The sequence below is a fragment of the Salvia hispanica genome, chromosome 3 (assembly GCF_029641045.1).
Source record: "Salvia hispanica isolate PSC_SH4W2 chromosome 3, Shi_PSC_v1, whole genome shotgun sequence".
Taxonomy (NCBI): Eukaryota; Viridiplantae; Streptophyta; class Magnoliopsida; order Lamiales; family Lamiaceae; genus Salvia; species Salvia hispanica.
Window position 1 is genome coordinate 2,638,424 of NC_142694.1, and position 27,920 is coordinate 2,666,343.

General features: G+C 35.5%; 4 protein-coding genes, 1 long non-coding RNA gene and 1 pseudogene across 6 annotated transcripts; 5 read left to right on the forward strand and 1 right to left on the reverse strand.

Annotated features, from left to right (window-relative positions):
* Window positions 1-424: 424 nt before the first annotated feature.
* On the forward strand, window positions 425-4,062 carry LOC125211076 (conserved oligomeric Golgi complex subunit 8-like). The gene is made up of 12 exons (XM_048110760.2): window positions 425-629; window positions 706-858; window positions 1,581-1,729; window positions 1,842-1,919; window positions 2,022-2,115; window positions 2,214-2,288; window positions 2,411-2,707; window positions 2,793-2,860; window positions 2,947-3,001; window positions 3,127-3,265; window positions 3,352-3,536; window positions 3,615-4,062. The coding sequence occupies exons 1-12, from the start codon at window positions 489-491 to the stop codon at window positions 3,957-3,959; spliced, it is 1,779 nt and encodes a 592-aa protein (XP_047966717.1). The 5' UTR covers window positions 425-488; the 3' UTR covers window positions 3,960-4,062.
* Window positions 4,063-4,966: 904 nt separating this feature from the next.
* On the forward strand, window positions 4,967-8,871 carry LOC125211032 (S-adenosyl-L-methionine-dependent methyltransferases superfamily protein). The gene is made up of 13 exons (XM_048110706.2): window positions 4,967-5,134; window positions 5,597-5,725; window positions 5,806-5,867; window positions 6,119-6,169; window positions 6,249-6,275; window positions 6,388-6,492; window positions 6,675-6,782; window positions 6,974-7,045; window positions 7,129-7,179; window positions 7,315-7,377; window positions 7,465-7,589; window positions 7,676-7,862; window positions 7,953-8,871. The coding sequence occupies exons 2-13, from the start codon at window positions 5,614-5,616 to the stop codon at window positions 8,661-8,663; spliced, it is 1,674 nt and encodes a 557-aa protein (XP_047966663.1). The 5' UTR covers window positions 4,967-5,134; window positions 5,597-5,613; the 3' UTR covers window positions 8,664-8,871.
* Window positions 8,872-9,827: 956 nt separating this feature from the next.
* Window positions 9,828-11,225, reverse strand: LOC125215363 (uncharacterized). Its single transcript, XR_007175253.2, has 2 exons — window positions 10,996-11,225; window positions 9,828-10,091 (listed from the first exon to the last, which is right to left on the reverse strand). It is a non-coding gene; the product is annotated as an uncharacterized LOC125215363 (long non-coding RNA).
* A 6,172-nt stretch (window positions 11,226-17,397) lies between these two features.
* Window positions 17,398-19,275, forward strand: LOC125216540 (eukaryotic initiation factor 4A-9-like; annotated as a pseudogene). The gene is made up of 2 exons (XR_016137370.1): window positions 17,398-18,303; window positions 18,475-19,275. The product of XR_016137370.1 is annotated as a eukaryotic initiation factor 4A-9-like (transcript).
* Window positions 19,276-20,629: 1,354 nt separating this feature from the next.
* On the forward strand, window positions 20,630-21,495 carry LOC148929943 (uncharacterized). Its single transcript, XM_089067980.1, has one exon. The coding sequence runs from the start codon at window positions 20,851-20,853 to the stop codon at window positions 21,145-21,147; it is 297 nt and encodes a 98-aa protein (XP_088924106.1). The 5' UTR covers window positions 20,630-20,850; the 3' UTR covers window positions 21,148-21,495.
* An 895-nt stretch (window positions 21,496-22,390) lies between these two features.
* Window positions 22,391-25,570, forward strand: LOC125212272 (putative magnesium transporter NIPA9). Its single transcript, XM_048112386.2, has 9 exons — window positions 22,391-22,714; window positions 23,607-23,705; window positions 23,794-23,923; window positions 24,003-24,091; window positions 24,477-24,533; window positions 24,618-24,676; window positions 24,770-24,890; window positions 24,975-25,123; window positions 25,199-25,570. The coding sequence occupies exons 1-9, from the start codon at window positions 22,604-22,606 to the stop codon at window positions 25,416-25,418; spliced, it is 1,035 nt and encodes a 344-aa protein (XP_047968343.2). The 5' UTR covers window positions 22,391-22,603; the 3' UTR covers window positions 25,419-25,570.
* The last annotated feature ends 2,350 nt before the right edge of the window (window positions 25,571-27,920 follow it).

Below are 27,920 nucleotides of genomic sequence, written 5' to 3' on the forward strand. Positions count from 1 at the left end.
GAAAACGTCAACAAGAGAACATGTAAGCGAGGTAATTTTTTCCTCGGTTGAATAATTGCAAATAAATCCAAACTTTATATACTATTCCATGTAAATTTTAAGTTGCGAGACGGACCATAATTTGATCAAATTTGATGATTTCGCCGGTCATTTCCACAAATAAACCAAAACACTAACTATAGTACCCCCTCAGTCCTAACTAAGTTTATTAGGACATTTCAACAAAGTTTAGCATTTCCTTTGTTGTTTACATAAAATAAAACATCAAATCACTTTTATTTTATTTCAAGGGAGTATTTTTTTTTCAAGGACTAAAACACAATTTCACAAACATTGCAAGACAAAGCTACCTTTTCTCCTAAATTGCAAAAACACCCCCTATACTCTTGAAAATAAGATGCAGACCCAGAGAAATCTCACCAAAAAATCAGATAAAATCTCAGTTTCCAGATCTCTAAAATACTCCGATCAAATTCAGGGCTTTAAGAATGACGGCAATGGCGTCGCCCGATTCTGCGGCGAACGGCGACGTATCGGCGGAGATGTCGAATCTCTTCCCCCTCGCCTCCGCCGCGCAGCAGCCTTACGTCTCCGAGCTCCTCTCCTTCACTCTCGATCGTCTCCATAAGGTATTCGTCTGGCAATGCTTAATTCGTGTCTTCAGATTAGAAATTTTCGGTAGTGATGGTGATATTATTGTCGAAGGAACCGGAATTGCTCAGAGTAGATGCGGAGAGGATACGGCGGCAGATGCAGGAGGTGGCGGTGGGGAACTATCGCGCATTCATAGCGGCGGCGGATGCGTTGCTCGAGATCCGCGAGGAGGTTTCTTCGATTGACAAGCATCTCGAGTCTCTGGTAATTGTGGTTTTCGTTTTTATAATCTGATCCGATCTCATAGTTATTGAGCTGGCATTGCAGCTATTGCCACTGCGAACTGTAAATTATAAGCTGTTGGGGCAGATATGGAGTGAGAATGGAGAATAAGATAGCAAGTATGCTGTAAATTGTGTATTTTGAGGTTGAATTAGCTCTGTTACTAATCAAAGGAAAACATGGAGTACCTAGAAATCTTAGGAGCCAAATGCCAAGACGTGATTTCTCGTCTATTTTTTGTGGATCATGTATATGTTGGAGCAGTTAGCTATGAAAAGTTATGCCTGGATGAAAGTTTAGGATGCATATACTAGGATAGTTTAAGCCTAAATGTCACATTTATTGCACACATACAAGCTACATGTTGTTGGCGATGATCATGCTATTTTAATATGAGCTGAACTTAGGAGATCTTTCTAGACGAAGTTGAAGTATTAGTATTATTCTTCCCTGCTGGATGTAGTACAAAGAATGCAGCATAGGTTTTGATGTGTATATCATACTTGTGTATCAAGGAGTGTTTGTTACTCTTGTAAACTGCCTATCTTTTAACCTTTATAGGGGTAAGTTATAGGCCAGTGTCTTATTGTAGTGGAACGGCTAAAAACTGGAGTGGGTATAGTTGATTTTTTCATTGTGCCAGTTTCCTTGTTACAAGTCATCATGCTTTTACTGAGGTCCGTAGATGTTTGAACTTTTTGCAGATAGCTGAAATTCCAAAACTAACATCTGGCTGCACTGAGTTTGTTGATTCGGCTGAAAATATATTGGAAAAAAGGAAGATGAACCAAACATTACTAGCAAACCAGAGCACTTTGCTTGACTTACTCGAAATACCTCAACTCATGGATACGTATGCACCTGTACTTATTTGTCAACATTTTAAATTATCCAATACTTTATGCTGTCTACTAGACATGTCTTAATAATTTCTCAGAGTATGATTAGTTAGCATTGTGATACAGATGCGTGAGGAATGGAAATTTTGACGAAGCTCTTGACTTAGAAAGTTTTGTCTCAAAGCTTACTACAATGCACCCAAAGTGAGTTTTTTGTACAATTCTAATAGAAGAATGCAGTCCTTTCATCTGTGAGCTTGCTTGATGCATTTATTAAGGCACCACTTTTGTTTTCTCTTGAAAAAGAATTCCTGTGATTCAGGCTCTAGCCACAGAAGTTCGGCAGACCACACAGTCCCTTCTTTCACAGCTTCTTCAGAAACTTAGGTCTAATATTCAGGTATTCTATCTTGTTTTAGATTAAGTTGATTCAGTGCAAATACTAGTTAAATATTCAGCTCTGAAGTGATTAAACATTGTTCTTTATATTGCTTGTAGTTGCCAGAATGCTTGCGCATAATTGGATATTTACGTCGAATAGGAGTTTTCAGTGAATATGAAATGCGCCTACAGGTAGTCTTTTAATGAAATCACTGTCCCGTGTGGAAAGGATTTTACTAAATTTTGGTGGTTTTAGTCACTGTTAAATAAAATATTCAAGGCGTGAGTTCTGATCCATGATGCCTGGTGTTCAGTTTTTAAGATGCCGTGAAGCCTGGCTTACTGGAATACTTGATGATTTAGACCAGAGAAATCCTTATGAATATTTGAAGGGGATGGTTAATTGTCACAGAATGCACCTTTTTGATGTTGTCAATCAATATCGAGCCATCTTTGCTGATCACACATCAGAGAGTGAAGAAAATTATGATGGTGGGCTTCTCTTTGATTGGGCCATGCATCAGATTACCACGCATCTGAAGACTCTTAAAGTTATGCTTCCAAAGATTGGTGAAGGTGGATCCTTGTCAAATATACTGGATCAGTGCATGGTGAGAACCATTGGTAATCACTGATGCTGTATTTATGCTCCTAAATTAATTATGTTCTATTTATTTTTTTCATGGTTCTCTGCAGTATTGTGCCATGGGCCTTGGATGGGTTGGTTTAGATTTTCGAGGGCTGCTTCCCCCGCTATTTGAAGAGTAATATTTTTTGCCGTTTACAAATCTATCTGAGACTATGGCAATTGGGCTAGCTCGCTATTAACTTGATTTGTTCATCTTAGCAGAGCTGTTCTTAATTTATTTTCAAAGAATATGAGTAGTGCTGTTGAGAATTTTCAGGTATGATCTTCAAACAGACGATGGCATGTTTTCAGTTGCAACGAAATTATGCCTCTTTTTTTGTTCTCATTAGGCATATGATTTGGATCCCTATATATATGACATATATGTTTTGCTTTATCCAGTTGGTGTTGGATTCTCATCGTTGGGTCCCGTTGCCAGCAGTTGGCTTTCCTGCCAATAGTCTTGCTGATGGAAGTCACGATGATATTACTCCTCCGTCAAGTCTTATGGAACATCCACCTCTTGCTGTTTTCATCAACGGTGAGCTCAAAATCGAAATCCTGTTTGATGTGTTCTGGCATCATGGCATTTTGGTTTTACTGTATTTCCTCGTGTGGTGGCTGCAGGCGTATCTGCAGCAATGAACGAACTGCGCCCTTGCGCTCCAATAAGTTTGAAACACGTGCTCGCTCAACAACTAGTCAAGGATCTGCAGGCCGTTTCCGATACCCTACTTAGACACCGCACAACCAAAATGCTCAAAGACAACGAATCCCAACTTTTCCTCAAACTTTGCCAAGCATTCATCGAGGTGAGCTCTGCTCCTAATCTGTCGATTTTCATGCAGTACTATCTCGAACCGTCACACGATGATGCTGGCTCCGTGCAGGTCGCTTTCCCACATTGCGCGGCATGCTTTGGCCGCTGCTACCCCGGTGGAGCTGCTCTGATCACAGACGCCAAAAACTTGTTCGACGGCATCAGCCGCCTGTTGGCAACCTCACCCTCCAGAGAATTACCAAAACTAGTCAAGAACCAGAACGCAGAGGACAAGAACGCATCAGAAAACGGCAATGGCCCCATGGTTGAAAACGGGGTCCGCCACAGTATCGAGCGGACGGGAAGCTCCAGCCATGACGAGAAGGAACCGACTCGTGTCGGCTCAGATAAGGAAGTCAAGGCAGCGGCAGATACCACAAGTGAAGAAACTCAACAACCATCCGTATTATCATGAAAAATATAGTTACTCATTTCATTGTAATTATAAACATTTCAACGATTTTTCTTTTATTATAGAGTGAGTAATTGGAGTTAAAAAAATAAATTCTTAATGTTGAGCCTGTTTGTATTAGGTTGAGGTTAATTCTTTTTGTAGTACGTTGTTACACAATTAAATCGAGAGGTGGTGTAATAATTTTGATCCTATAACGGAACCTAATTTTATATGTAATACAACTAGAATGAGTTAATAGAATTTAAATATAATTACTATGGAATTTAATACTCCTCAACAATAGTCAACATTCTGCAAAAGTTACGTTCTTTGATTCTAAGATTTTGATTTAGAGGTCATCCATTACGTGCATAGAGAGAGGAATTTTGCTATTGATTATTTGTCATATTTTACTTGTGGGTTTGATAGAGGACTCCACACTCTAGATATGGCACCATGAAATATTCATAGTTGTCTTCTTCATAATAAATTAAGTATTTTTTATATTCGTTATATTATTTTGAGTGTTACCAGCGGTTTATTACCAAAAAAAAAGTAAGATTATGAGAGGAGTAATATTGGGCGAACCAATCAATAACACGTGTAATTGCGGAAGAGTATTAGTTTTACTTTTACACCACCAAATTTCCTATTTATATAGCTACAAAATGATGAGTTAGCTGGTCGGATGTGAGAGGTAGATTAGAAATGGAGTAGGAAAAGTGGTGTAAGAGATTCGCTCCAGTCGGATGTGAAAGGTGGATTAGGAATGAAGTAGGAAAAGTGGTGCAGGAGATTCGCTCCAGGAAAAATCTAATACTAATAATTGTCACTGAAATATGTAAAACGAGACATAAATCAATTTTTCGTAAAATTAAAAGGATTAAACAACATTACGTTGAGAAGAAAACGCTGAAAATTAGGGAGACGAAACACGATTAATCCAAATAAAAATTACTACTATAAAAATTAAATTAAAATGGTTAGATATAATCATAATTAAACAGACTACTTTAGTTCGTAGAGTGAATTTTTCGACTCTCGTCGTCTTAAGTAAACTCCTCTCCAGTAGATTTGTGTACAATTTTTTCAAATTAATCCTAAAAAAAGCCGCCATCTGTTCTTCACTGCATAAATTTGTGATAATAGCTGCGAAACCTATTTGATTGCAATCTTCTTCTGTTAATTCACAAAAGGTCAGTTTTCTCGATATTGTTCAATGCTGTTGCCGATTGGTTTTGTTTTCCAGTATTTAATTAGCTCGCGCGCGCGCGCACACGCCAATTTAGGTGGAATTGTTTGAACTTTTGAATATTCGCATGCTCTAAGCTGAAGTTTGTGCTCATTTTTATGGATGCTGCGTATAGTTTATCACTTGGACATGTTTTAATTGTAGATTTGTGTTTTGCTTATCTGGAGATTTGGCAATTTTTGCACTTACTAGAGCATTGATTATTTCTGTTTAGTTTACTGATGAATTGGAGCTGATTCCTTGTAATGCCTTCGTTATTAGTTCAATGGAGTTATGGAAGATTGTAAATAGATTCATTGTGTTAGGAGTTTGTGGAACCGTATGGATTATGATGCCTCTGTTTAATGATTTTTACTTGTAATGCCTTGGATTGGATTTGTTTTTAGTTGTGTTCTATTTTGTGTAGTTGAGTAGGGAATAGTGATGGCAGCCACACCGAGCTCTGGAGTAAGTGTTAGTGAGAATCAACAAACACAGCATTCGAAAATTCAAATATATGCGCCTTCCAATGATGAAGTATCGGCTTTCTGGAGAGGTTGGCACTTCTTTAGACTCTCTAATTTCTCGTTTAGTTGAGTTTCGCTTCTTGATTGAGCCGGTACTATTTGTTGGCAGATAAGTACGAAAAAGATGCCAAGAAATACTGGGATATCTTTTATAAACACCACCAAGACAAGGCAAGTCTTTAGTAATACCAATGCAATTTCATGAGCTTAAGAAGAAGAATAGTTGTGTTTGTTGTTTTATAATGTATGAGTCTTCTTCATACTAATTTCGGGTTCTCCAAAACGTATAAATTGGATGCACGATCGTTCTTCTGCATTGTTTGAATTAGCAAGAAATGAAAAACTGATCAATTACTCGCACTTCCTTTAAGGTGCTTTGCTTGTGATAGTTGATACTAGCTTTTGGTTTTCATGCTCTGTAGTTCTTTAAGGATCGTCATTATTTGGGCAAGGAATGGGGACACCACTTTTCTGTAAGTACAAATGATAGTGATTTGGTTCCGTTGAATGAAATTGTAGGTTGTAATTAGTTTCTTTCGTTCGTTTTTGCAGGGAGAAGGAAAAAAAGTGGTTTTGGAGGTATATCTTCTCAATCTACTAGTTTGATTTGGATTTATTACTCATATCCGATGTTAATATCTGACCAGTGTGGTTTTCCTTGTGAGGTTTTTGATTGATAATTTTGTACCAGGTTGGTTGTGGAGCTGGAAACACTATCTTTCCTCTGCTTGCTACATATCCACATTTATTTGTACATGCTTGTGATTTTTCACCCCGTGCTGTGAATCTAGTAAAGGTGAGATCTTGAGAGAATGACACATGAATTTCGGCTGCTAATACTCTTCCGTGACATGGTTCACTATTTGCAATTGCAAACAAACTTCTGTAGACTGCAGAGAAAAATGTTCAATTAATCCATCTTTTGCCTCTCAAATTGGTTGATTGTTTATAACTGGTAATTTTTCAATGTCATTCTAGACGCACAAGGAGTTCACAGAGGCCAAAGTCAATGCATTTGTTTGTGATCTTACTGCTAATGATCTATGTGCTCATGTTACTCCTTCCTCGGTGGACATTGTGACAATGGTAATAGTTTCTTTTGATCTTTCTCGATCTTGGGTTGCACCGTTGCACCCTAGCACGTTTTTGAATATATTTTACTTGCATAAATAAGTACCATTGAATTTGTTCTATGTTAGTGTCATAATCAAAGCAGATTCACTTATTTTGTTTACATGCTGCTGTAAAATTTGCACACTGACTAACTTTTTAAGCAGATATTCGTTTTGTCTGCAGTTTCCCCGGAAAAGATGCCAGCAGTGATGCAAAATATCAGAAAAGTTCTCAAGGTAAGTACTCAATATATATACTGTCTTTGACTGGTGAACTCTCGTGCTTAATTTCTCTAACAACACATATTTTCAATGTGCAGCCAAATGGGCGTGTACTATTTCGAGATTATGCTACTGGTGATCTTGCTCAGGTGGGGACTAGTCCAAATGTGCTTAAGTAGTTTTGGAGTCTAGTTGATATTTTTAACCATAGATAGAAATCGATTTTATTTCGTATGACTAGTGTTGCAATGTTCTTAACAGCATATTTATGGCAATATTGACAGGAACGGTTCACTGGAAAGGAACAGAAGATTAGTGAGAACTTCTATGTTAGGGGTGATGGCACTGTGAGTTTCTATTCGTTTGGATTAATGCTTCTCAAGGTTCTACGTATAACATCGATTTCTCATATATATAATCTACTCTGGTGCCAGAGAGCTTTCTACTTCTCAGACGAGTTCTTAGAAAATCTTTTGAAAGGAAATGGGTTCAGCATGGAAGAACACGTCTTGTGTTGTAAGCAAGTGGAAAATAGATCGAGAGAGATTGTAATGAATCGGTGAGTCTTATTCATTTTTCTGGGAATTCCTTGCTAGAAAAGCATGCATTCGTGTTATATTACAAGTTTACAACATCAAATTACAGGCGGTGGGTGCAAGCTGTGTTTCGCCCAGCTGAGACGAACGGTATTTGTGCTGGAGATGCTCCGGCCCAAGCTGGCCAAATACAACGAGATTGTGATAAACGTGAAGATGGTATCCAGGTGACTGAAATTGATATGTCGGAGGGGATGGCTGTGGAAATGTTTGGCGTCTCACCTTCCATTAAAGAGGTACTGGACCACCCTTGCCTTCTTTAACTCACAGGTATGTCTTTCGTAATTGCATGTTCTAATCCGAATGATTATTCCTTTTTCTCGTAGAGTCATGAGGTGTCCGTACACGACTATACGTTCAAGATAAATTTGCTCTCGGGAGAGTTTCAGCACACCTGCGCATCAACCGGCTTGATGCTGTGGGAATCAGCAAGGCTGATGGCATCCGTCCTTGCCACGAATCAGAATATCGTTGCAGGGAAACGGGTTCTCGAGCTCGGATCCGGATGTGGAGGGATCTGTCCCATGATAGCTGCTGCATCGGCTGATCTTGTAGTCGCCACAGATGGGGACAATAAAGCAATTGATCTTTTGAAAGAAAATGTAGCATCAAATCTCAAACCATCACCACCATCTTTGCATATCAAGAAACTCGAGTGGGGGAATCGAGAAGATATACAGGCGATCAAGCAACTGAGCGAGGAGGGTTTCGACGTCATAATCGGGACGGATGTGACGTACGTCTCTCAGGCGATCGTACCGTTATTTTCTACCGCCAGAGAGCTGATTTCAACCAGCGGCAGATGCTCAGGAACTAACAAAGAGCCTCCTGCTCTCATCCTCTGCCATGTTTTCCGTCGAGTCGACGAGCCGTCTATACTCTCGGCAGCATCTCAGTGTGGCTTCGAACTCGCTGATAGGTGGTCTGACAAGACCCCTAGCAGCTCGGTACAAGGCATAATTGGAACGTGGTTCGACACGAGCCCGTACCGTATTCCATCTGCGGCACTTAATATCATGCTCTTTCACCTTGCATAGATGATTGTGATTCAAACTTACTAAATTTAGTGTTGTTATTTCACATTTTGTGATGAATTAACCATTTTTGTGTACAATTTTAAAACTTCGTTTTGGTTGTAATTTAAGTTGAAGACAGAGACATTGTATTACTTATAGGTTAAATTATTTTGCCGTTCTTGAGCAAAATACTCTTTTTGCCCTATTGAAAATGAAATATTTTTCTTTTTTGGGTTGTCTCATTAAAAATGAAATATTTCCTAAAATGAAAGCAACATTATCTCTATCTTTTTATTTCTCTTACTTTATTCTCTTCTCATTAACTCAAAAACAACACTATATTAAATCTCGTATTAAAAAGCCTTTTCATCTCTCTTACTCTATTCTCTTCTCATTAACTCAAAAACAACACTACATAAAATCTCGTGCTGAAAAGCTTTCATTTCTACTGAGACGGACAGAGTATAAGGTTTTAAAGTAGAAGTAGAAGGGTTTTTGTTCTCATAATTATTACTACTATTTTGGATAGCTAAACCAGAAAATGTTTGAGATAATTAATCAAAGCTTAGAACTACACCAATTCAAAATAAGTAATCAGTTAATTTTAAGTGTATTTTGTGTTTTGAAGATACAAAAACAGCTATACTATTTTCATATCAAAGTGCATCTGCTAAACTAGGGTTTCGTATATTATTAATCAACATTTCAAATTTGTACGAAAAGAAATAATTATTGAATTTCTAATGCAATAAAGTCCTGGAGAAAACAAAACCTACTTTGATGCATTACAATGAACTTTTGACTAAAATTCATGAAAATTTGAAAAAAAATCAATTAAAGAATTCCAAAGTGTAACTAAAGCAGTGGTCCAAACTCTGAAAAATGAATGTAGCTCTAGTGCTGAACTCCAATTATCATAGAGATCATATGCTAATCCTATTTGAACACTTTGCTAATAATTAATAAATATAAGTACACAATTAATGCTAATTGATCTCAGCAAATAAAGGGCTTTATTTTCTTTTGTCATGAACAAGGGTTTCCTATCATCCTTAACACAAATTAACAATATTATTTTAATCAAGCATTAGCAACATTTTATAACAGTAACAGATATGATTTAATATATAAGTGATTATCTTGCAAACTAAAACATATTTAAACAAATAATTATAGTGTACTAAATGAAAAAGAATAAGGAATCCATAAATTCATCATCTCAAATTACAATCTATCATGATACTATTTTACAATGTATTTACAAACTTGATAGTTCAAATAAAATAAACTAAGCTAGGTAGTCCCTTTTGTGCCGAAATAAGGTTGTCCCTTCAGATTCTTCAATATCCATTAAAATATGATAAAAGAAGTTCTTCCATTTGATGACAAAATAAATAATTCAAGAGCATCAATTGAATCTCTTCTTTAATCGGCTGCTGCAAGTTTTTCCTTGTCACAAAGAACACACATAATTACTAAACCCTAAACTTTTTCTGAACACCAACATGAAAGAGAAAGAGACAACTTTAATATCAATTTAATCCACAAATGGTGGAGATTAAATTTTGATGATTAAAGAGAAGTTTTAATTAGTGCAAATGAGCCCCCACTCTTAAAAACAAAATTCAAGTGAAAATGACTGATTTTTATTTTAAACATATGATAAACATGACTGAGACTTGCTGAGATCTTGAGATTAATTTTTGTTTTTTTGTTTTTAACTCAAGTGCAGAAAAATAGAAAAATTCAACAAGATAGAAGTAGAAGAAGATGGCAACATTTCACCAGCTCCCATCATAGAAAATTAGTCAAAATTTTCTGCTGCAAGAAATGGGAACAAGCAAGCAATTGTGACTGATATAAATATATTAACAAATTCAAAATATCTACAAAAGAAATATAGCATAAATATTGATCAAACACAAACATCATGGCTAAAAACCAGTAGAGTAGATCAAAAATCTCCTTGAAAGTCAATTAGGGCTTCTTTTTTTTTCCCCAAAAAGAGTGAAAAAATTCAAATCTTCAAAACCCTAAATCAAGATTTGGAAAAAAGCCCTAATCAGCCTGTCAGTAACCCTATTGCTACAAAAAAACCTTAAAAAATGACAATTAAAAAAGAAAACAAAACCCTCCTACCTAATCAAGAAAATTAACATCCACATAGGGAGAACAAACACACATATTCATAAATTATACTATACATAGTGTGTGTGTGTGTGAGGGAGTGAGAGAGAGAGAGAGAAAGAGGGTGGGGTGACAGCAAGAGAGTGAGCACACATAGCTTCAAGCATGAACAATTCATGCAAGAAAAACACCATTTGTGCTCACTCTCTTCTGTCACCTCCCTTACCCTTATTGAACAGATTCCATTCACCAAATCAAAGCTCCAATCAATTTCTTGAAGAAAAAACCTTCAAACTCAGCTAGCAATTGCATAATAGGAGTATTAGTATGGAAAAAGAGAGAGGAGATTTTTGGGTGCGAGGGAAAATGGTGCAGCATAGTTGGGATTATATAGGAGAGCAAAGTTTAACGGTTCACATCAGCAATGACCTTTGGAATAAATGTGGGTTTATCTTTTTATGGGCCTCTCCCATTATTTTATTGCTGCAGAAACCCCAGGTGTCACATTTCACACACCCTATTAGTAATGTGTGTGTTATCACCTTCCCAAACAAGAATATATGCACATCACTTATCTTGTTTTTCGATGCTATATTAGGTGAAATATATCCGCTATTCGTAGTCATGGGATTAAAATGTATTTTTTCTATAATCTTTTTGAAATGAAATAGTCATACGATTAGAGATAAAATATTCTTATTGAGCCTCACTCCACCGTGTAGCTCCGCCTCTGGCTATATAACGAAAATGGCACTGGCAAATCGAACCCTAATCTTTGATTACTTTGTAATAAGTAACATTTCATAATTAAAAACATGAAGTAATTAGTGCTCTATTTTTGGGAATATGATATCAAACTTTGTATACTATGTAGGCAAATTTGTTACTCCCTCCGTCCCGACTAAGATGACACATATCTTAGCCGACATAGGATTTTAGGAGTTATGAGTTAAAGTGTTTAATTGAAGAGAGAAAATGTGGGTGTAAGTATTAAAGTGGAGAGATAAAGAAAGATGAATATTTTAATAAGATTGAGAAAAATTGGTTGAGTGTATTAACTGGAGAGAGAAAGTTTCCAAAAAAGGAAATGCGCCATCTTAGTTGGGACAAACTAAAAAGGAAAACGTGTCATCTTAAGCGGGACCGAGGGAGTACTACTTATTAAGAATATAAAGAGAAATTATTTTGTGACATGTAATTTTAGTGATATGAGAAATTATAAAGAGAAATTGGATGAGAAGCCACAATTCTTGTTACACATACCAATGCTTCTTGTAATTCTAAATGTTTTACCAGCCAATGCAGATGGTGGCCTTCTGCATCTATAAATCAGACCTAATTAAATAAAAGTATGAATTGTTCAATTCAAGATTGAAACCAATATTTATTTCTTGTCTACGTGATAGGGTGGTCAACTCTGCGCGTGAATTTTGAAATCTGTTCGGATTTATTAATTAATTAATTTATTAATTTGTGTATAGTAGTCACGACGAAATTAATTATACAATACTGCCATAAATTGTCACTCAAAGATAAGGATCCCAACATATCTCTACAGACTACATCATCTTCATGCCAGTCATTTTATTTATTTTTAATTTTTTGGAAGCTATAATAGTATTCCTAATATATACGTGGCATTAGTACGATTGAGAGATGTATTTACATTTTATTTAATTTCGAGTTATTTCATTTTAATTAATTTTCATATCACTTATTCATGTCGGTTTTTTTACTTTGCATACACAATTTAAATAATAAAATATATCTATATTTCTATTTACATTAATTGATATATATATATATTTAAAGAGTGTTGTAGTATCATGTATGTAAGTTCATGTGAACACACGTGATATATATCCAAGAATTATCAATACTTCTTCTGCAGGTCATGGTTATCCAAAACATATCATACGAGAACTTTATATTATGACAGTATTCTCCATAATCATATTCAACGACTCGAATTGTATCGATGTATGTGTGGATGTAACAAAATTTTACTATGACACACATTAATAAGATAATTTACAATTTTTATGAAAATTATTTGGTGCCATTGATATCATATAGTAACTACTACTCGTATTGCACAATTTGTAGTGATATTATGATCAAATGAAAATCAAAATGTTAAATAAGAACTAATAACCAATATGTATGTCATAGCTTTTCGAAATCTAACAATTATAGACTTATAGTAGTAGTACAAAAATTTGTATGGTTATCATGAAAACTATTTTTATTATGAGTTATGATGATATTATTTGAATGTTGATATCTTAATATGTATCGTTACTTTGACAAATGGTTTGTTGTTGATATTCGAAACCACTATTGGAATGACGTCTAGTGGAGAAAGGGATATGCCATATGAATGATCCGATTAAATTAAACCATATCTCTTACTGAAATGTAAAGAATATATATGTATGTCCATCCACTCAAATTAAAGAATTTTTTCAAAACACATATCAATATATAATTATAGTAGGCGTAGCTATCTACAGCTAGGAACAAAAGAAGGGTATAAGTGTTGGACTTTGATTAAAAAAAAATGTAAACAATATGAAACTCTAGAAGATAGATTGATTCTCTCTCCTAAGTCCTAAGTCTCCTCTTTCCCTCTCCTTTGAATGTGGATTGAACATTTCCACAAAATGGGATCCCACTTTTTCAGTTGCCCTAAAATTCCATTTTTAGTGATTGATGAGGTCAATATTATTACAATTTATTTTTATTCTCTTTTTGGTTGATCCATATTTTCTAGAGAATTTTTTTACTTATTTTACTTGTGAAACTTTATTAATCGATCCTCATTCATGACGTCATTGTATAATTTTGTAGTGGAATTTCACGTTCCTGAATTTGTCTAATGACCGCTCACTTAATTGTGAGTATTTCACATTTTAATAATATTCGAATTGGTTGAAATCTCATGACTCACGAGTATCGGAATTCATTGAATAATATATAGTAATAAAGTTATACACTAGATATATAGACGGGTGAGATTTAGTAGTCCAATTTTGTGTTCCTCACATCAAGCATCATATTCAACTTTTTCCCATAATTTTTACATTTTTTCCCTTTAATTTCAATTTTATATGCTTTCAGTTTGACTTTTATACAACTTGTTATCAATAGTTTGCCGCACCAAATTAGGATATGGAGTATAATAATTTGTATAGAATTTATTGTTATATTTACTGGATAAAAGTTGATTATTTGGAGTACGATAGTATATTTTTAAAATTTTGAAATTTTCAAATAAATATTAACTATTTTTATTAAAAATAATATAAAAACAATTGGCTAGGACATAATACATGGGACACTAGATCCCATCCCATAAATAAATACCAATAAGGTTCAGGATAAATAAAGTACATGATTTTTTTGTGAAGTTGGACTTTAACTTTATGAAAAGAGATGAATAATAGTAATAATAAGTTAAACAACAAACAAATAAATAAAGTGACTATTAATGAAGCGGCGATGAACAAATCGTAGATCGACAGGCCTTGAGTGGTATACCACCATGCGTAGATCTCTAAAGCAGCTTAAAGTATATATGCTTTTCATTAATTCATTAATTTATTAATTAGATACCTTATTTTAATAATAAATTATTGATGAAAGAATATGTTCCAAATCATCTATACAAAAGGCATGTAGTGCAGGGTGGTATCCCCCCACCCACAGAAAACCCCCATGGGGGAACCCATAATAACATGATATAATTGGCTGGTTCAATAATCCCAATAAAATTATTACAATATGCCCATCTTCTTGATTATGGACAGCCATATTGATTTGTTTGTTATATCACTAAAATTTTCTTATAGATAAAGAAAAATCTTTGTCTTAGTTAATTGTGTCTCGTGTTTGATAGTACTTGATAGTATATCAAATATTGAACTACTATAAAAATCAATCCAATTTCTTACATGTATAAACAAAAGCCCAACCAGTAAGGCAATGGGCGAAACCGAAAGATGATTCAAAAGAGTTATGATCAATGACACGACACAACAAAACAAAATCTAAATAATATCTCATCGATAAATAAAAAGCTTAATCAATGCCAATAACATCATCTAAAGTTGACAATAACAAACGAATAAAGAAAGATCAAGCGAGATGAAAACCACGATCACAATAAAAAAAAGAAGGGCATAAGCTAGGTTGGTTGCTAGTTAGATTAGACATGAAGGTGGGTTTAGTTAGGGTTCGATTATCTAACAATATATTCATGTGATTAAAGAAGTTGATCATTGGCACATGTAGGATTAAATTAATGGATTATTCTACTTTAATTTGGAATAGAACTTGGTGGTGCAATGATGCTATATAGTGGAAACTTAGGTCATTAATTAATTGTAGTTAAATATAGGTTTAAGAGGCTTTCCTTATTTGGAATGAATTTAATCAATGAGGTGGCATACAACTTGCCTTTTCTAGAATCCTCTTCAAGTGCATTTCTTGATTTTAAGTGATGTCGCATCATAATTATCTTGATGATTATCATATTATCTTTGGGAACTCTAGCTATCATGATCATTTAATAGATAAGCCTCCACTTTATTGTGGATTACATTATACTCGTATTATACATTTATCTGCATTATTCTTAATATTTTTATTCTTTCAAAATTGAACATATGATGCTATAACTTCATTTCAAGCAATGACTGAATGTATGTAGACTCATGTGGGCTCAAATTGTTATCGACTCTAATGTCTTACATTAGTTATAAAATATAACTGGTGTAAGATATATATTAAATGGAGTCTCTTGACATGATTTTATATGTTTGATTTGTATAATTAGTGTTTTTATTGAGAGTCCCAACGATTCGGAGTAGTCGTCTAGCAAATGAATCAATTGTGACCAATGAAGAGGTTTGACAGCTAACTCAGAGATGGTTTATCAAAGGAACCAGCATAACCAACAAGGACTCAAAGTAGTGACAACTAACCTAACAAAGGGATCGGTCATGAGTCATGACCAACAGGGACGTTATCTCTGAAGGAGGGTTGATCGTTACAAACTCTTTGTCTTGTGACGGTTGTGAGAAACAATTAGTGTGAGATTTATAGATCAAATAAACACTCTTTCATTATAATACACTGGTCCTTTTGGTAAGTATCATTTGACAGGCACTGCCATCGATCTACGAGTTCCAAATCCACCCAAACGTTCAACGACTTCATCCAGCGTGAACCACTTTAATCCGATGTGATCGACTTCTGTCTGACATTCGAAGAATATTGTCTAGATTCATCATTGATTCCAAAGTACACAATTATACACAATCCAATATAAAAATCTAGATGTAACTTGTATACTATGAATTATTGATCGACATTCGTCAAAAATGGCAAACGAAATAAACAAAAAGATGATTGGTTGGATCCAAATAATTTTAGGGATAGGAATCTTTTTAAATATATAGATAAGGAAAAATAATTACTCTTTTGATTGGTCTAAAGGTGTTGGTCACATTTCACGTTTCATTCTTCACCTTTCACTTTCGGCGATGAGAGAATGTCTTTGCGTGGGACGTTGATGCACTCATCACCCTCCACGTGGCAGCATCACACTCCTTTTTCTTGGTGGCTGCAGCCCATCCACTAGATCACTCTTTATTTTTATTCAACATTGCTAGTACTCCCTCCGTGCCTCTATCGCTGGACGTATTTCTTTTTGGGTTGTACCATTGTAGTTGAGTCATTTCCTCTTTTGATAAAAAAATAGTTTACTCTTTCTTCATCTCTATACCTTTTTTCTTTCTACTTTATTCTCCTTTCATTTAACTCATTTAAAACAATTTTTCTTAAATCTCGTGCCAAAAAGAAATGTCTCTACTATAGACAGAGAGAGTAATATAATAAAAGGACAGAGAGAGTAATATAATAAAAGGACAATAGTAATATATAATTTATAAGTTTTGATCAAATTTGGATTGATTATAAATTATAAAATCAAAATATTAAATCATGAAGTTATATTTTTTTTTAAATTTTAACACCCTTTATATAAAACAATAGTATATCTTTTAGTAATACTCAAAATAACTTTGTTACATTAAAATAATTATTATTGAATTTAGTTTTGGATTAAAAAATTTATTTTAAAGACATAAAATAATTTCATGCAATCAAACTACGAGTTTAAATTAATTTTATGGAATTTATGTACAAGTTCAAAACTATGATTCCAATTTTCAAGTTATACCATATAAGAATGGGACTCAAAGGACCCATTACACAAGAATGTAAATTATCCAACTATAATAAGGGCCTTGAGTGGGCCATGATAATTTGGTCCTGCATCATAATAGTAGTATTGATTAAATACTTCCCGACTCCCAATATTAGATCCATAAAAATAAGAACAAAATTTCATAAAATAAAAATGTTACTAGGAGCATTATTTATTGAATCAAATATAAAGAAAAATTTGTAAGTTCATTTTTTTTTCTTTATTAAATTTTTCTCGCGAAATGATTGATGGATCTCAATTGGGCCTTAACTAACCTATATGAAAGTAATGGGCTCATTCAATGGCCCAATTACTACGACGTCGAAATTCACATTTTCACTAAAACGACGTCGCTGGCCAACGTTTTCTCTCTTCATGAACAACGACGAGTAGATGAGGGAGTATGGGAATTGGGGAAATTTTGTTGTCAAAATTCTGTATTTCAAGGAAATTTTGTTGTCAATTTTGATTAACCTCTGTGTTTGCTTTTGCTATTTGGTAAATTTGGGAATGTGATTCAACCAATAATGATTTTATGTTGCAATTTTACTTTGGTTGCAGTTGATATAGATGAGTTGATTGATATCTCCATTGATGCTTCAGTTATATGTTATTCAATTGGTGAATAGTTTGCTGAGTGGTGTACTGTATACATATGATATTAATGTGCTTGTTTTATGAATTTTTCTGTGGTTTTCGCAGCCATGGCTGGAACGGGAAGGTTCTCAATTTGACGGTTGTATTGAGCTGTGAGTAATTGGCTTCTTTTGTTGATTGGTTTTGAATGAAATAGTGCAGGTGATTTGTTGGTACATAAACAATTGAATTCAATATACATCCTATACATAATTCAATTGTGTGTGCATCAATGGATTGTTCCTTTCTGCAAGGGGCTTGATGTGATTCAGCAAGCTCACTCTGCTACTGGGAAAATGGCAACTTTCTGCTGTGGAATTCTGCAGCAGCTGGACTACGATGTGGTTAAGTGCCAGGCGCTGGTTCTGGCTCCCACTCGCGAGCTGGCTTGGCAGATTGAGAAGGTCATTAGAGCACTAGGTGAATATGTTGATGTTGAGGTTCACGTTTGCGTTGGAGGCACCGTGGATAAAGCGTATTCTCTCTGGTGGAGTTCATGTTGTTGTCGGTACTCCTGGGGTCGTGTTTTTGACATGAGGAGAAGACAGTGACTGTGCCCTGATCACATCAAAATGTTATGTTTTGGATGTAGCAGATGAAATGCTTTCCCTGGGGTTCAAGGATCAGGTCTGCTTCGTATTCGACGATTCTACCAAGCAGATACATTAGCATTAGAATATAAGTGCACTCCATTTCGTTTTTCGACTGTCTAACTTTTCCTGCTTCCTTATGGCTGATATATCTATGCTTTATTAAGTTAATTGCTTTGTTTCTAACAAGTGGACTGTGGTCATCCAGATAAAAAATATCTTCAAGTTGCTTCCACCTAAGATTCAAGTTGGTGTGTTCTCTGCCACCATGCCACCAGAAGCCCTTGAAATCACAAGGAAGTATATGAACAAGCCTATCTGTATTCTTGTGAAACGTGACGAGCTAACACTTGAGGGTATCAAGCAGTTCTATGTTAACGTTGACGAGGAGGTGTGGAAATTCGAAACCCTCCACTCAAAGTATCGTCTTCGTTTACACGAAGCATAAGGTTGAATGGCTCACTAACAAAATGCGCGACCGTGACCATACAGTCTCTTCCACCAACAGTGACATGGTCCAGAACACTAGAGATATCATCATGAAAGAATTCAGATCTGGCTCTTCCAAAGTCCTCATCTCCACTGATCTGCTGGCCTGTGCTGCAAGTCTCTCTTGTCATCAACTATGATTTGCTGACTCAACCTGAGACCTACCTGCATCGACTTGGACGAAGTGGGCAGCTTGGGAGGAAGGGCGTGGCCGTAAACTTTGTTACCAACGATGACGAACACCTACTTTCCAACATAAAGAAGTTCTACAATGTCGAAATTGAGGATTTTCCAGGTACCATTGCACACCTTTTGTAATTGAGTTATGAGGTCTAAGGCTACTGCCCCTTGTTTCAGCTTAGTTCCAATCTTATTTCATAGGCTAGTTTATGTGTGACGAACCATCGATGGGGGCTACGTTCAAACTGCTGTTTCACAGTTTATTGTTTGATGTTGGAATTCTGAGATTCTGTGTTCTGAATTGTATGGCCATCCAATGCTAATTGCTATTTTAGTCTCTCCCTCATTCAGTATGAGACGATCTTCGCTTGTCATCATGTTTTTTTCCGCTCGTCCACTTGCATACCGGTTCTAGTTACTAACACAAACAAGGATGCTTTGGGAGCCGGGGAACGGGTCTTTTCCCATCCTTCCCTCGATTAACCCGTTGTTCGGCTTTAGGGTTTAGGGAAAATCAGGACAAAATTGAGTTTAGTGTGAGACCCTACAATACTATAGTTGAGTCACTATAAATTTTGGAGACCTATAACTTTGGTTAGGCTTTCTGTCAAATTTTGTACCAATATTTCTGGATTTTTCCAACCAAACAATGATTTTTTGGTTGGATGATATGCAAATAGCTAACGGACTTTTAGGATAAAAACATGATCGAATAATATACTATACTAAATAATGTCATATCATATTGCACATGACCTGTTTCTTAATATTCCCAGATTTATTTATTTTTATATTCATCCTAAATCAGTGTTCTGGAATTACAACTTTTGGTCTATAGCATTTGTTACACCAACTTCCAAATGTCACGCCACCCTGATTATCCAATAAATTGGTTATATCTCGTTATCAATTTATACAATGTTTATCTTCATGACTTTTCATTATGAGAAAATTAATTATGACTATAGAGTTGCTTTAGCAATAAGGCTTATTATGATTGGGCCCATTTACTTTTTATTACACATAATTTCAATCCTCAAAAGTGACTTTCCCACCCACAAATTGTGAGAGTGACTAATCAGTAATCACAAATTCACAATAACAATTACTACATCATACTCCCATCATATTATTATGGTCAATCTAATAAATAAAATGAATGGACGTTATATTTTTCAAGTCTACATTCAATACAATCATATCTAGTGGGGATTTATAATATTCAAATTTGTGGCATTCGATCAAAAACTAATATAAAGAGGTTTAAATTTTAATCGACGAAAATCAACCAACAATTTTTATACTGCTGCATCCGTTTCAGTTTAAGAATCATGTTTTGTCATTTTCATCCGTCCCAGTTTAAGAATCTCATTTAGAATTTACTATATTTGGACATAAAATTTAATCTAATTGTTGATGAAATTTACACTCAAATGTCATTACTTTCATAAAAATAAAACAAACAAAATCCTAAACATACAAAAAGTCAAAAGGATCCCACTTTCAACTACCCCACTTCAATTATTACATACTCCAACAAACACTATCTAACTTGAATTATTTACACACTTCAACAATTTCTTAAAACTCGTGCCCTAGCTAAATTACACTCTTAAATAAGGACGATGGAAATAGTATTTAAATTGAGCTTCTCTTAGATATTTTGGCTACAAACATTAGTAAAAGAAAATTTGATCACCCCAAGCAAAGACTCTAATTCCACACTCAACACTCTCAAAATCAAAGAAAACACACACACACACACACAAAAGTTCATATTCACACCAACCTGGGCCCAATTTTCCCTCTCCTCCCACCTATCAATAACCAACCAAAAAAAACTCATAAACCTCACATTTCCAGATCAAAGACTCCACCTTTCTCCCCAACCCATCAAAAAAACTTCAAGAAAAGCATGGCAAACTACAGATCAAAGTCATTCAACAATGCCCAAATGCAAACTCAACCTCATCATGATGGACCACCAGCCAACTTCAGGTCTTACAGCACTTCTTCCCACTCTACGCCGCGGCGGAAGCTCAAGAAAGAGCCCAAATGCTGGAGCTTCAGTGATCCCGAGTTTCAGAGGAAGAGAAGGGTTGCTAGCTACAAAGTTTATTGTGTTGAAGGCAAGCTCAAAGGCTCTGTTAGAAAGAGTGTTAGATGGCTCAAGAATAGATACACTCAGATAGTTTATGGTTGTTGGTGGTGATTTTTGTTTTTTTTTTTTTTTTTTTTTTTTTTTTTTGCGATTATAGTTGCCCCGTTTCGTGCTGTGGGGCGACAAAGTACGCTATATTGGTTAAGACGCTTCTCTTTTGACAAATAGATTGATGGGTCGATGAGAAGCATATTGGTAAGTTCAAGTACTAATAGATTTGAAGTTCGAGTCGATCGGTAGGCTAGTGTGTGTGAGTGAGTCTTTATTTCGCTTGTAATAATAATTTTAGAAAATTAGAACTTTGCTTGGTGAAGTTTATGTGGTTGTGTTTAATTTTTATAGTTGTATTACGAATATTATTGTGAAATTTCATCACATCTTTGATGATTTTGGTACTAATTAAGTATACTACTCCATATTGGTAAGAGCCATGAGTTAAAATGAATGGTTATGCAATTTTATTTATAATCATCTATTTGTATTATTCAGACTTATCTTTGCATGAGAGTCTTGGTGGAGATTCTTTACAAGAAAATACTTTCTTATGGAGTTGTTCAAATTGAGGTGATTATAAATTTTGACAAAATATGTATATGTGACTAATATTTGTTTTCGGTTGCAAAGATGAAATGCACACTTATACACAAGTGTTAATCTGATTTGAATTTAGTTATTTGATTGTTGTCACACCAACTTTATAAAAATTATGATATTTTTTTCTCTAGCAAAAAGTTTGAAAACTCTAACCCTGAGGGCTCCTCACGTTCCGGCTCGATATTATTGCGAGGGATGTTCAATCAGGGTACCTAGTGGCTCGCTAAGGAGATGATCGTAACCCACTGTCCTGCCAAAAGTCCACCTCTCAAGGCCTCACACTTATTCCTGAGAGGTGTGCCAACTACACGTTAGTAGTGGAAATCGTTCCTCGGCCTTTCTTGCGAATTCCCCCCCCCCCCCTCCCAAAAAAAACTAACTGCGATCCCCCTACGGGCACGATGATATTTTTTTATGCTGTGATAGTTGGTGGTTGGTATGAAAATTCCTAATAGCTTTATTATATACTAGTACTTCTATACCATTATATCCAATGTATCCATACATTATAGGATTAAGTGCAACAAAATAAAATCAAATTGAGTTCTATTTATTGATTACTTTGGATCGAAAGAATTTATAGTAATTTTTATACCAATTTGAATGGCAAACTCAAACTTTGACAATTAACCACAACTACTGTTAAATCCCTTTACAAAAATCGTTACTTTAAAGCAACGCTTTTGGTTCCCAGAAACCGAAAGAGAAAACGCATATTCCATATCAAAGGAATATCAAAATTGTCAAAGCCGAAAACAACAGAGATCTGTGAAAATTCGACAGAGATCTTTGCTGCGCTTCGAAATCCACGCAATTCACAACATCTTTTCCCTTCATTCATGCGCGATTGCACCAATCTCTCTTCACGCACAAATCTAGAACAAATTCGCAACAAAAATTGAATCAGAGAGAGATGTGGGAATCGATTTGCTTAACGATTGCGGCTACCGCCGGAAACAACATTGGCAAAGTGCTTCAGAAGAAGGGCACCCTAATTCTCCCACCTCTCTCTTTCAAGCTCAAGGTATTCTATTCTAGCTGTTAATTTTGTTTTCTATGTATTTGATTTCTGAGCTGATTTTGGACGCGTGAAAATTGGGGGTGATGATAATCGGTTTTGGTCAATTGGATTTTTGGGCATGAAAAAATTGTTAGTATCTTATTATCCATTCTTATCGATTGCATTTGCATTGTATTGGTCAATGTGCTAAGTAATAGGCGTTTCTCTATGTTAGCGTGTGTGTGTGTTCTGTGACTGTATTTTCATGGGTTGAAATGAGCTGATTTGTGTGGAAGACTTTAGGTTTTCGATTTATTATCGTTTTTTGGGGGATTTTCCTTGATTAATTTGGCTTTGCATGTCTGTATGTAATTGGTATACATTTGTGTTTTGTGATTGCCAAATCACTTGATTAGAATTGTATGGAATTGTTAGAGTTGAAATCTAAATCTTTCAATTGTATTAAGCTGAGTACAAACTGAGTATATCGATTATTGGGAGACTTATGATGAATGATCCAGGACCATTGGTGATCTCAATTGTAAAGTGTCCAAGTTTTCATAATTTAGTAGTGACACATTTATTAGCTCTTAGGTTGTATTTGATGAAATTCTTCCCACATATGTTCCAATTACCGATATAAGTGACTAGTTTGGTAACAAGGGTGTGGTTGGAACACCCGCGTAGCCATTGATTTTGAAGTAAGGAATTGGATTAAACTTGTGTTGTAGCTCTTGCTTTCCTCATTGATAAGAATCTGGTAACTACTCTAGATATGGGAAGAAATTTCCACTGTATGCTCTTCTTTGGCATGTAATTTTGTCATTTCGTGTGTAGATCAATAGATGTATATTATCACAACGCATCTAATTCAAACAAAGCAGAGTAGTGATGGCAAGGGGATCTGAATTTTCAGGTGATAAGAGCATATGCTTCTAACAGTGCTTGGATAATCGGCTTCTTGATGGATATCTTTGGGGCTGTCTTGATGTTGCTCGCACTATCTCAGGCTCCTGTAAGACCTATAAAACTTGCTCTTGTTCGGTCATTTAGGGCCTCGTAGATCATGATTGTGCCTCTTATACTGAAATTTTGTTATGTAGGTATCAGTGATTCAACCTGTTTCTGGCTGTGGGCTCGCTATCCTCTCAGTATTTTCTCATTTTTATCTGAAGGAGATCATGAATGCCATTGACTGGATTGGAATTGCTTTGGCTGGTATTGGTACCATAGGTAATGTAAGTTGATGTAAGATTCATATCTCTAATGTTTTACGATCTTATCTCTAATTTGTTGCATTCTCTGCATCCAGGTGTCGGTGCTGGAGGAGAAGAGCAAAAGGCACCATCCATCTCGATTATCTATTTACCATGGCTGGTATTTCTTGTTGCGCTCGTGTTTGTAGGTATCTTACCTTATTCAGCTTCTAATTATCATTAGTGCATGTCAGACTATTTTGATAAACTTGTAGTAATACATATGCTACCATTTGTTTCAATAATTGAATATTATCGAATTTGCTCGATTTTTCATAGGCACCTGTAACTTAATATGTTTCTGGTTCCACTATCATCATATGGGTTATTCCTTTTTTCATTGATTCCAATTTGTGATATGTTCAAATTGCTTATTTTGACTGTCCAAATTTCTAAAACAGCCACCCTACATAATTAATAGATTACTTGTTTCTATGTTACCGAAAATCTTATGCTGAACTTCAAAAGATTATTCCCTGTCTCCATCATCAAGTGCAGACCACTCATCTTACATTGTTTGTTCATTGTAGGTGCTTCTTAATGGATGGCTGCGTGTGTATAGACGACAAAGAAGAGAACAGGAGTTGGTATATTTAAACATTCTGACCGTCTTAATCAAGTGTTTTACTATTAGTCTTATGGATCTCAATAGCCTGCTTTCGACCTTGCAGATGCAATACGAAGTGGTCGAGGAGATCATTTATGGCTTGGAGTCCGGCATTCTATTTGGGTATTTTCTTGAACTCAACCAATATATATTTCATCGGATTCTTCTAATCGTCGTCATCTTACGAAAAAAGAAATCCACAAAACGCAATTGCAGGATTGCATCTGTGATATCAAAGATGGGATTCCTGTTCTTGGAGCAAGGATCTTCGAAGTTGTTGCTTCCCGTTTGTGTCTCAATCAGCATAATGTGCAGTGGCTCTGGATTTGTCTGCCAGGTAACGTGAAACACCACTCATATTTGATCTTGTACGTCCGTTGCAACTGTACAACATATTCTTCATTTCTGTTGTTCTAAACAGACACGTGGTTTGAAGCACGGAAGGGCAATCGTCGTGTCCACTTGTGCAGCCGTTGCCTCGATCGTGACTGGGGTGCTTGCCGGCATGTTTGCTCTTGGCGAGCAGCTGCCTTCGGCCCCAACATCTCGCCTGATGCTTCTCCTCGGATGGTAACCAAATCCACTTTTTTTTGTCTCATTCGGACTCTTTACACCGCATCGTGTTGTTAACTTCGTCTCACACAGGCTCTTCATCATTCTCGGAGTGATCTTGCTGGTATCTTCATCGAGGCTGATGCGACACCTCCCAAGGCCTTGGAGACGCTTTGCACGAAGCGGGGTCGAAAGGAGCTTCGGCCTCAGGCAGGCGAGCTCGACCCGTGGAAGGGACACGAACCCTAGCACCGTGATCCAAGCGAACACGTTGCACCATTTGATACCGCCCCCTGCAAAAGCAAAAGCTTAAGCTTGAGCTATTTCAATACCTTTAAAGAGTGTACAGTTTCATTACTGTTTCTGTGTATGTTTGCTTTGTTTCTCTCAAGTGAAAGAAAGATTTGCTTAACTGTTCAAAGATGTGAAGACAATCCCTTTTCTATTGAATTCATCATTTGGATTTGTGTTGGTGTTGTTATTTGATTATTTATAACATACTACTGTTAATTATAATTAAATAAAAACTATTTCACCTTAAACCAACCCTATATGGAGCATATAACATTTTAATCCACCATTATTTATAGTCCAAAATATTTCAATTTACAGTATCTATTTGTTATGTGTTCAAATCAAAAGGAGTTGTTAGTCTAAAAATCTAAAAAATAGTATTACAATTTAGAAAAAAAAAAAGTTAATAAACTAGAGCAATTAAGAAAATATGCATTTATTGCATATAATAAGGAGTAATATATTTTCATTGACAATGACTAAATTTAGCCATCAAAATTTAATGTTGTAGCAGAAATAAAGGCCACCCCATTTGGGCCACTGCTTTCACCTGAATTAAAGCAATCCTCTTCGGTAATTAAAAACCAAAAAAAAAAAAAAAATACAATTTCCAAACCTCTAAAAATAATTCAAATCATTTCTCTATCTCACACACATTTAATCCAATCAAAATTCTGTCCACACTGCAAATTCTTTAAACTTTTCATCCATTTTCCCTCAAAACAAATGGGGAGAAAAAAATCCTTAAGTTCTTCAAATTAATCTCCCTTTCCCATATTAATATTTTCCCTGCAAAGTGCAAACAGATATTAAATTTTTTAAAAAATCATTTTTTCTCATGCCAATATTATTCCAAACAGTTTCACACATCTGCGGCGCTTTGTTCCGCAAGAAACGGCCGCCGCCGGCCGACGATGACGATTTCTTCCAAGACATAATATCCGACGTCAACTTCTTCCCGGATGACGACGACGAAGACGACGAGAAGCCATGCACCCCCGACCGCCGCCGCCGCCACTCGCCGCCGGCGTCACCCGCCGGCGCCGGCGCCGGCGCCGGAAACCACCACACGTCCGCCGCCGACAGCCACCCCATGCGGACCTCTTCAATCGACCGCAACATGGCCCACCCCCACCACCACCGGTCAAACTCCGGCGTGGCGAAGCTCGTGTCGAGCATGAGCCTCCGCGTGATGAGCACGGGCGCCGCGGCCACGGAGAAGCTAGGGATAAAGTATTTTAAACATCAGGAGGATTCGGTGTGGAAAAAGACGATAATCTTAGGGGAACGATGTAGGGTTCCGAGAGAGGAGGACGACGACGACCTTAAGTTGTACGACGAGAAGGGCCATAAGATTATGACGTACCATCCCAAGTCGCATAGCGGCTTAATACAATATTCGAGGCAAAGCACATCATCGATCGATTCGGACAAAGACGAAGATTTACAAATGAATTAGTAGCTACATTCGTCAGTAAAAACTATATTAACATTTGATATGTTCATAAATTTTTTGATAATTTTTTTGTATTTGGAATTTTGGTTGGTAAATTTTTTGAAATGATATATTTACATCCATAGTGATCTGTCTTTTTCTTGCTGTGTTACCTGCTTTAATTTCATATTTTATATGAATTATTTACCTGCTTCAATGATATTCTAATTTTTCTTTTTTTTCTTTTTTTGCATATTATATCATGTAAATTAGGTATTGTGCAATACTTTTGGTATTCTTTCTTTTACATATTCATCCTTATTTTCATCGATTTTTCAAACGATTTTCATAAAGTGGAAAAAATATTATAAAACCACCAACAATAATAAATTTGAACATTGAATATGATAAAATAATTATTCCATGGAATCTGTTGGGATGTAGGCATTACATTGTTTATTAGTCTGCCAAAGAATCATTGACTGTTGCTATCTTCAAAAACAATAAATACAGTATTTATCACTTTTTGAATTTTATCATTGTAGTAGTAGTACTAAAAAGAAAAGCAATTAATCTATTAATTAATTAATTGCAGTTAATTGGAGTATCTTATAATTTTGTCTTTGATGCTGAACTAATCACAAAAATGTTATAGAAAGTTAATTACTACTTAACTTTGTTTTATCTTTCTTCAAATATTATAAATAATTTTCCTACACGGGAAAAGAAACAAAGTATCTTTATTATAAATAATGAAGTATTTATGGTGTTAATTGTCTTATTATTCAATACTCCACATAGTGAATAATCATATTGTGTAGATATCAGTGCTTTAGCCTTTAGATATGTTATAGAATTTGATATAGGAAGAAGACATGGTGTTGACCAAATTGGGATTCTGACACACCAATCAAATTATTTTTAAATTATAATAAGGTAAAGTGTGGAAAAAATAGTGACTAATAATAAAAGAAATGGTTAAAGACAAAAGTGACAGGAAGTTCTCTGCGTCTCAACATCTGTGCTACCAATTTTCAATTTAATTCTATGTTTTAGTTCAAATCGAACAATTTAATTAAATGTACA

Coding starts and splice junctions, on each gene's coding strand:
- LOC125211076 (XM_048110760.2), top strand. CDS start 489: ATGACGGCAATGGCGTCGCCCGATTCTGCGGCGAACGGCGACGTATCG. Junction 2,116..2,213: donor AACTTAGGTCTAATATTCAG/GTATTCTATCTT, acceptor TATTGCTTGTAG/TTGCCAGAATGCTTGCGCAT. Junction 2,289..2,410: donor AATATGAAATGCGCCTACAG/GTAGTCTTTTAA, acceptor CCTGGTGTTCAG/TTTTTAAGATGCCGTGAAGC.
- LOC125211032 (XM_048110706.2), top strand. CDS start 5,614: ATGGCAGCCACACCGAGCTCTGGAGTAAGTGTTAGTGAGAATCAACAA. Junction 5,726..5,805: donor AGTATCGGCTTTCTGGAGAG/GTTGGCACTTCT, acceptor ATTTGTTGGCAG/ATAAGTACGAAAAAGATGCC. Junction 6,170..6,248: donor AATGGGGACACCACTTTTCT/GTAAGTACAAAT, acceptor TCGTTTTTGCAG/GGAGAAGGAAAAAAAGTGGT.
- LOC148929943 (XM_089067980.1), top strand. CDS start 20,851: ATGGCAAACTACAGATCAAAGTCATTCAACAATGCCCAAATGCAAACT.
- LOC125212272 (XM_048112386.2), top strand. CDS start 22,604: ATGTGGGAATCGATTTGCTTAACGATTGCGGCTACCGCCGGAAACAAC. Junction 23,924..24,002: donor GGCTGGTATTGGTACCATAG/GTAATGTAAGTT, acceptor CTCTGCATCCAG/GTGTCGGTGCTGGAGGAGAA. Junction 24,891..24,974: donor GCTCTGGATTTGTCTGCCAG/GTAACGTGAAAC, acceptor TGTTCTAAACAG/ACACGTGGTTTGAAGCACGG.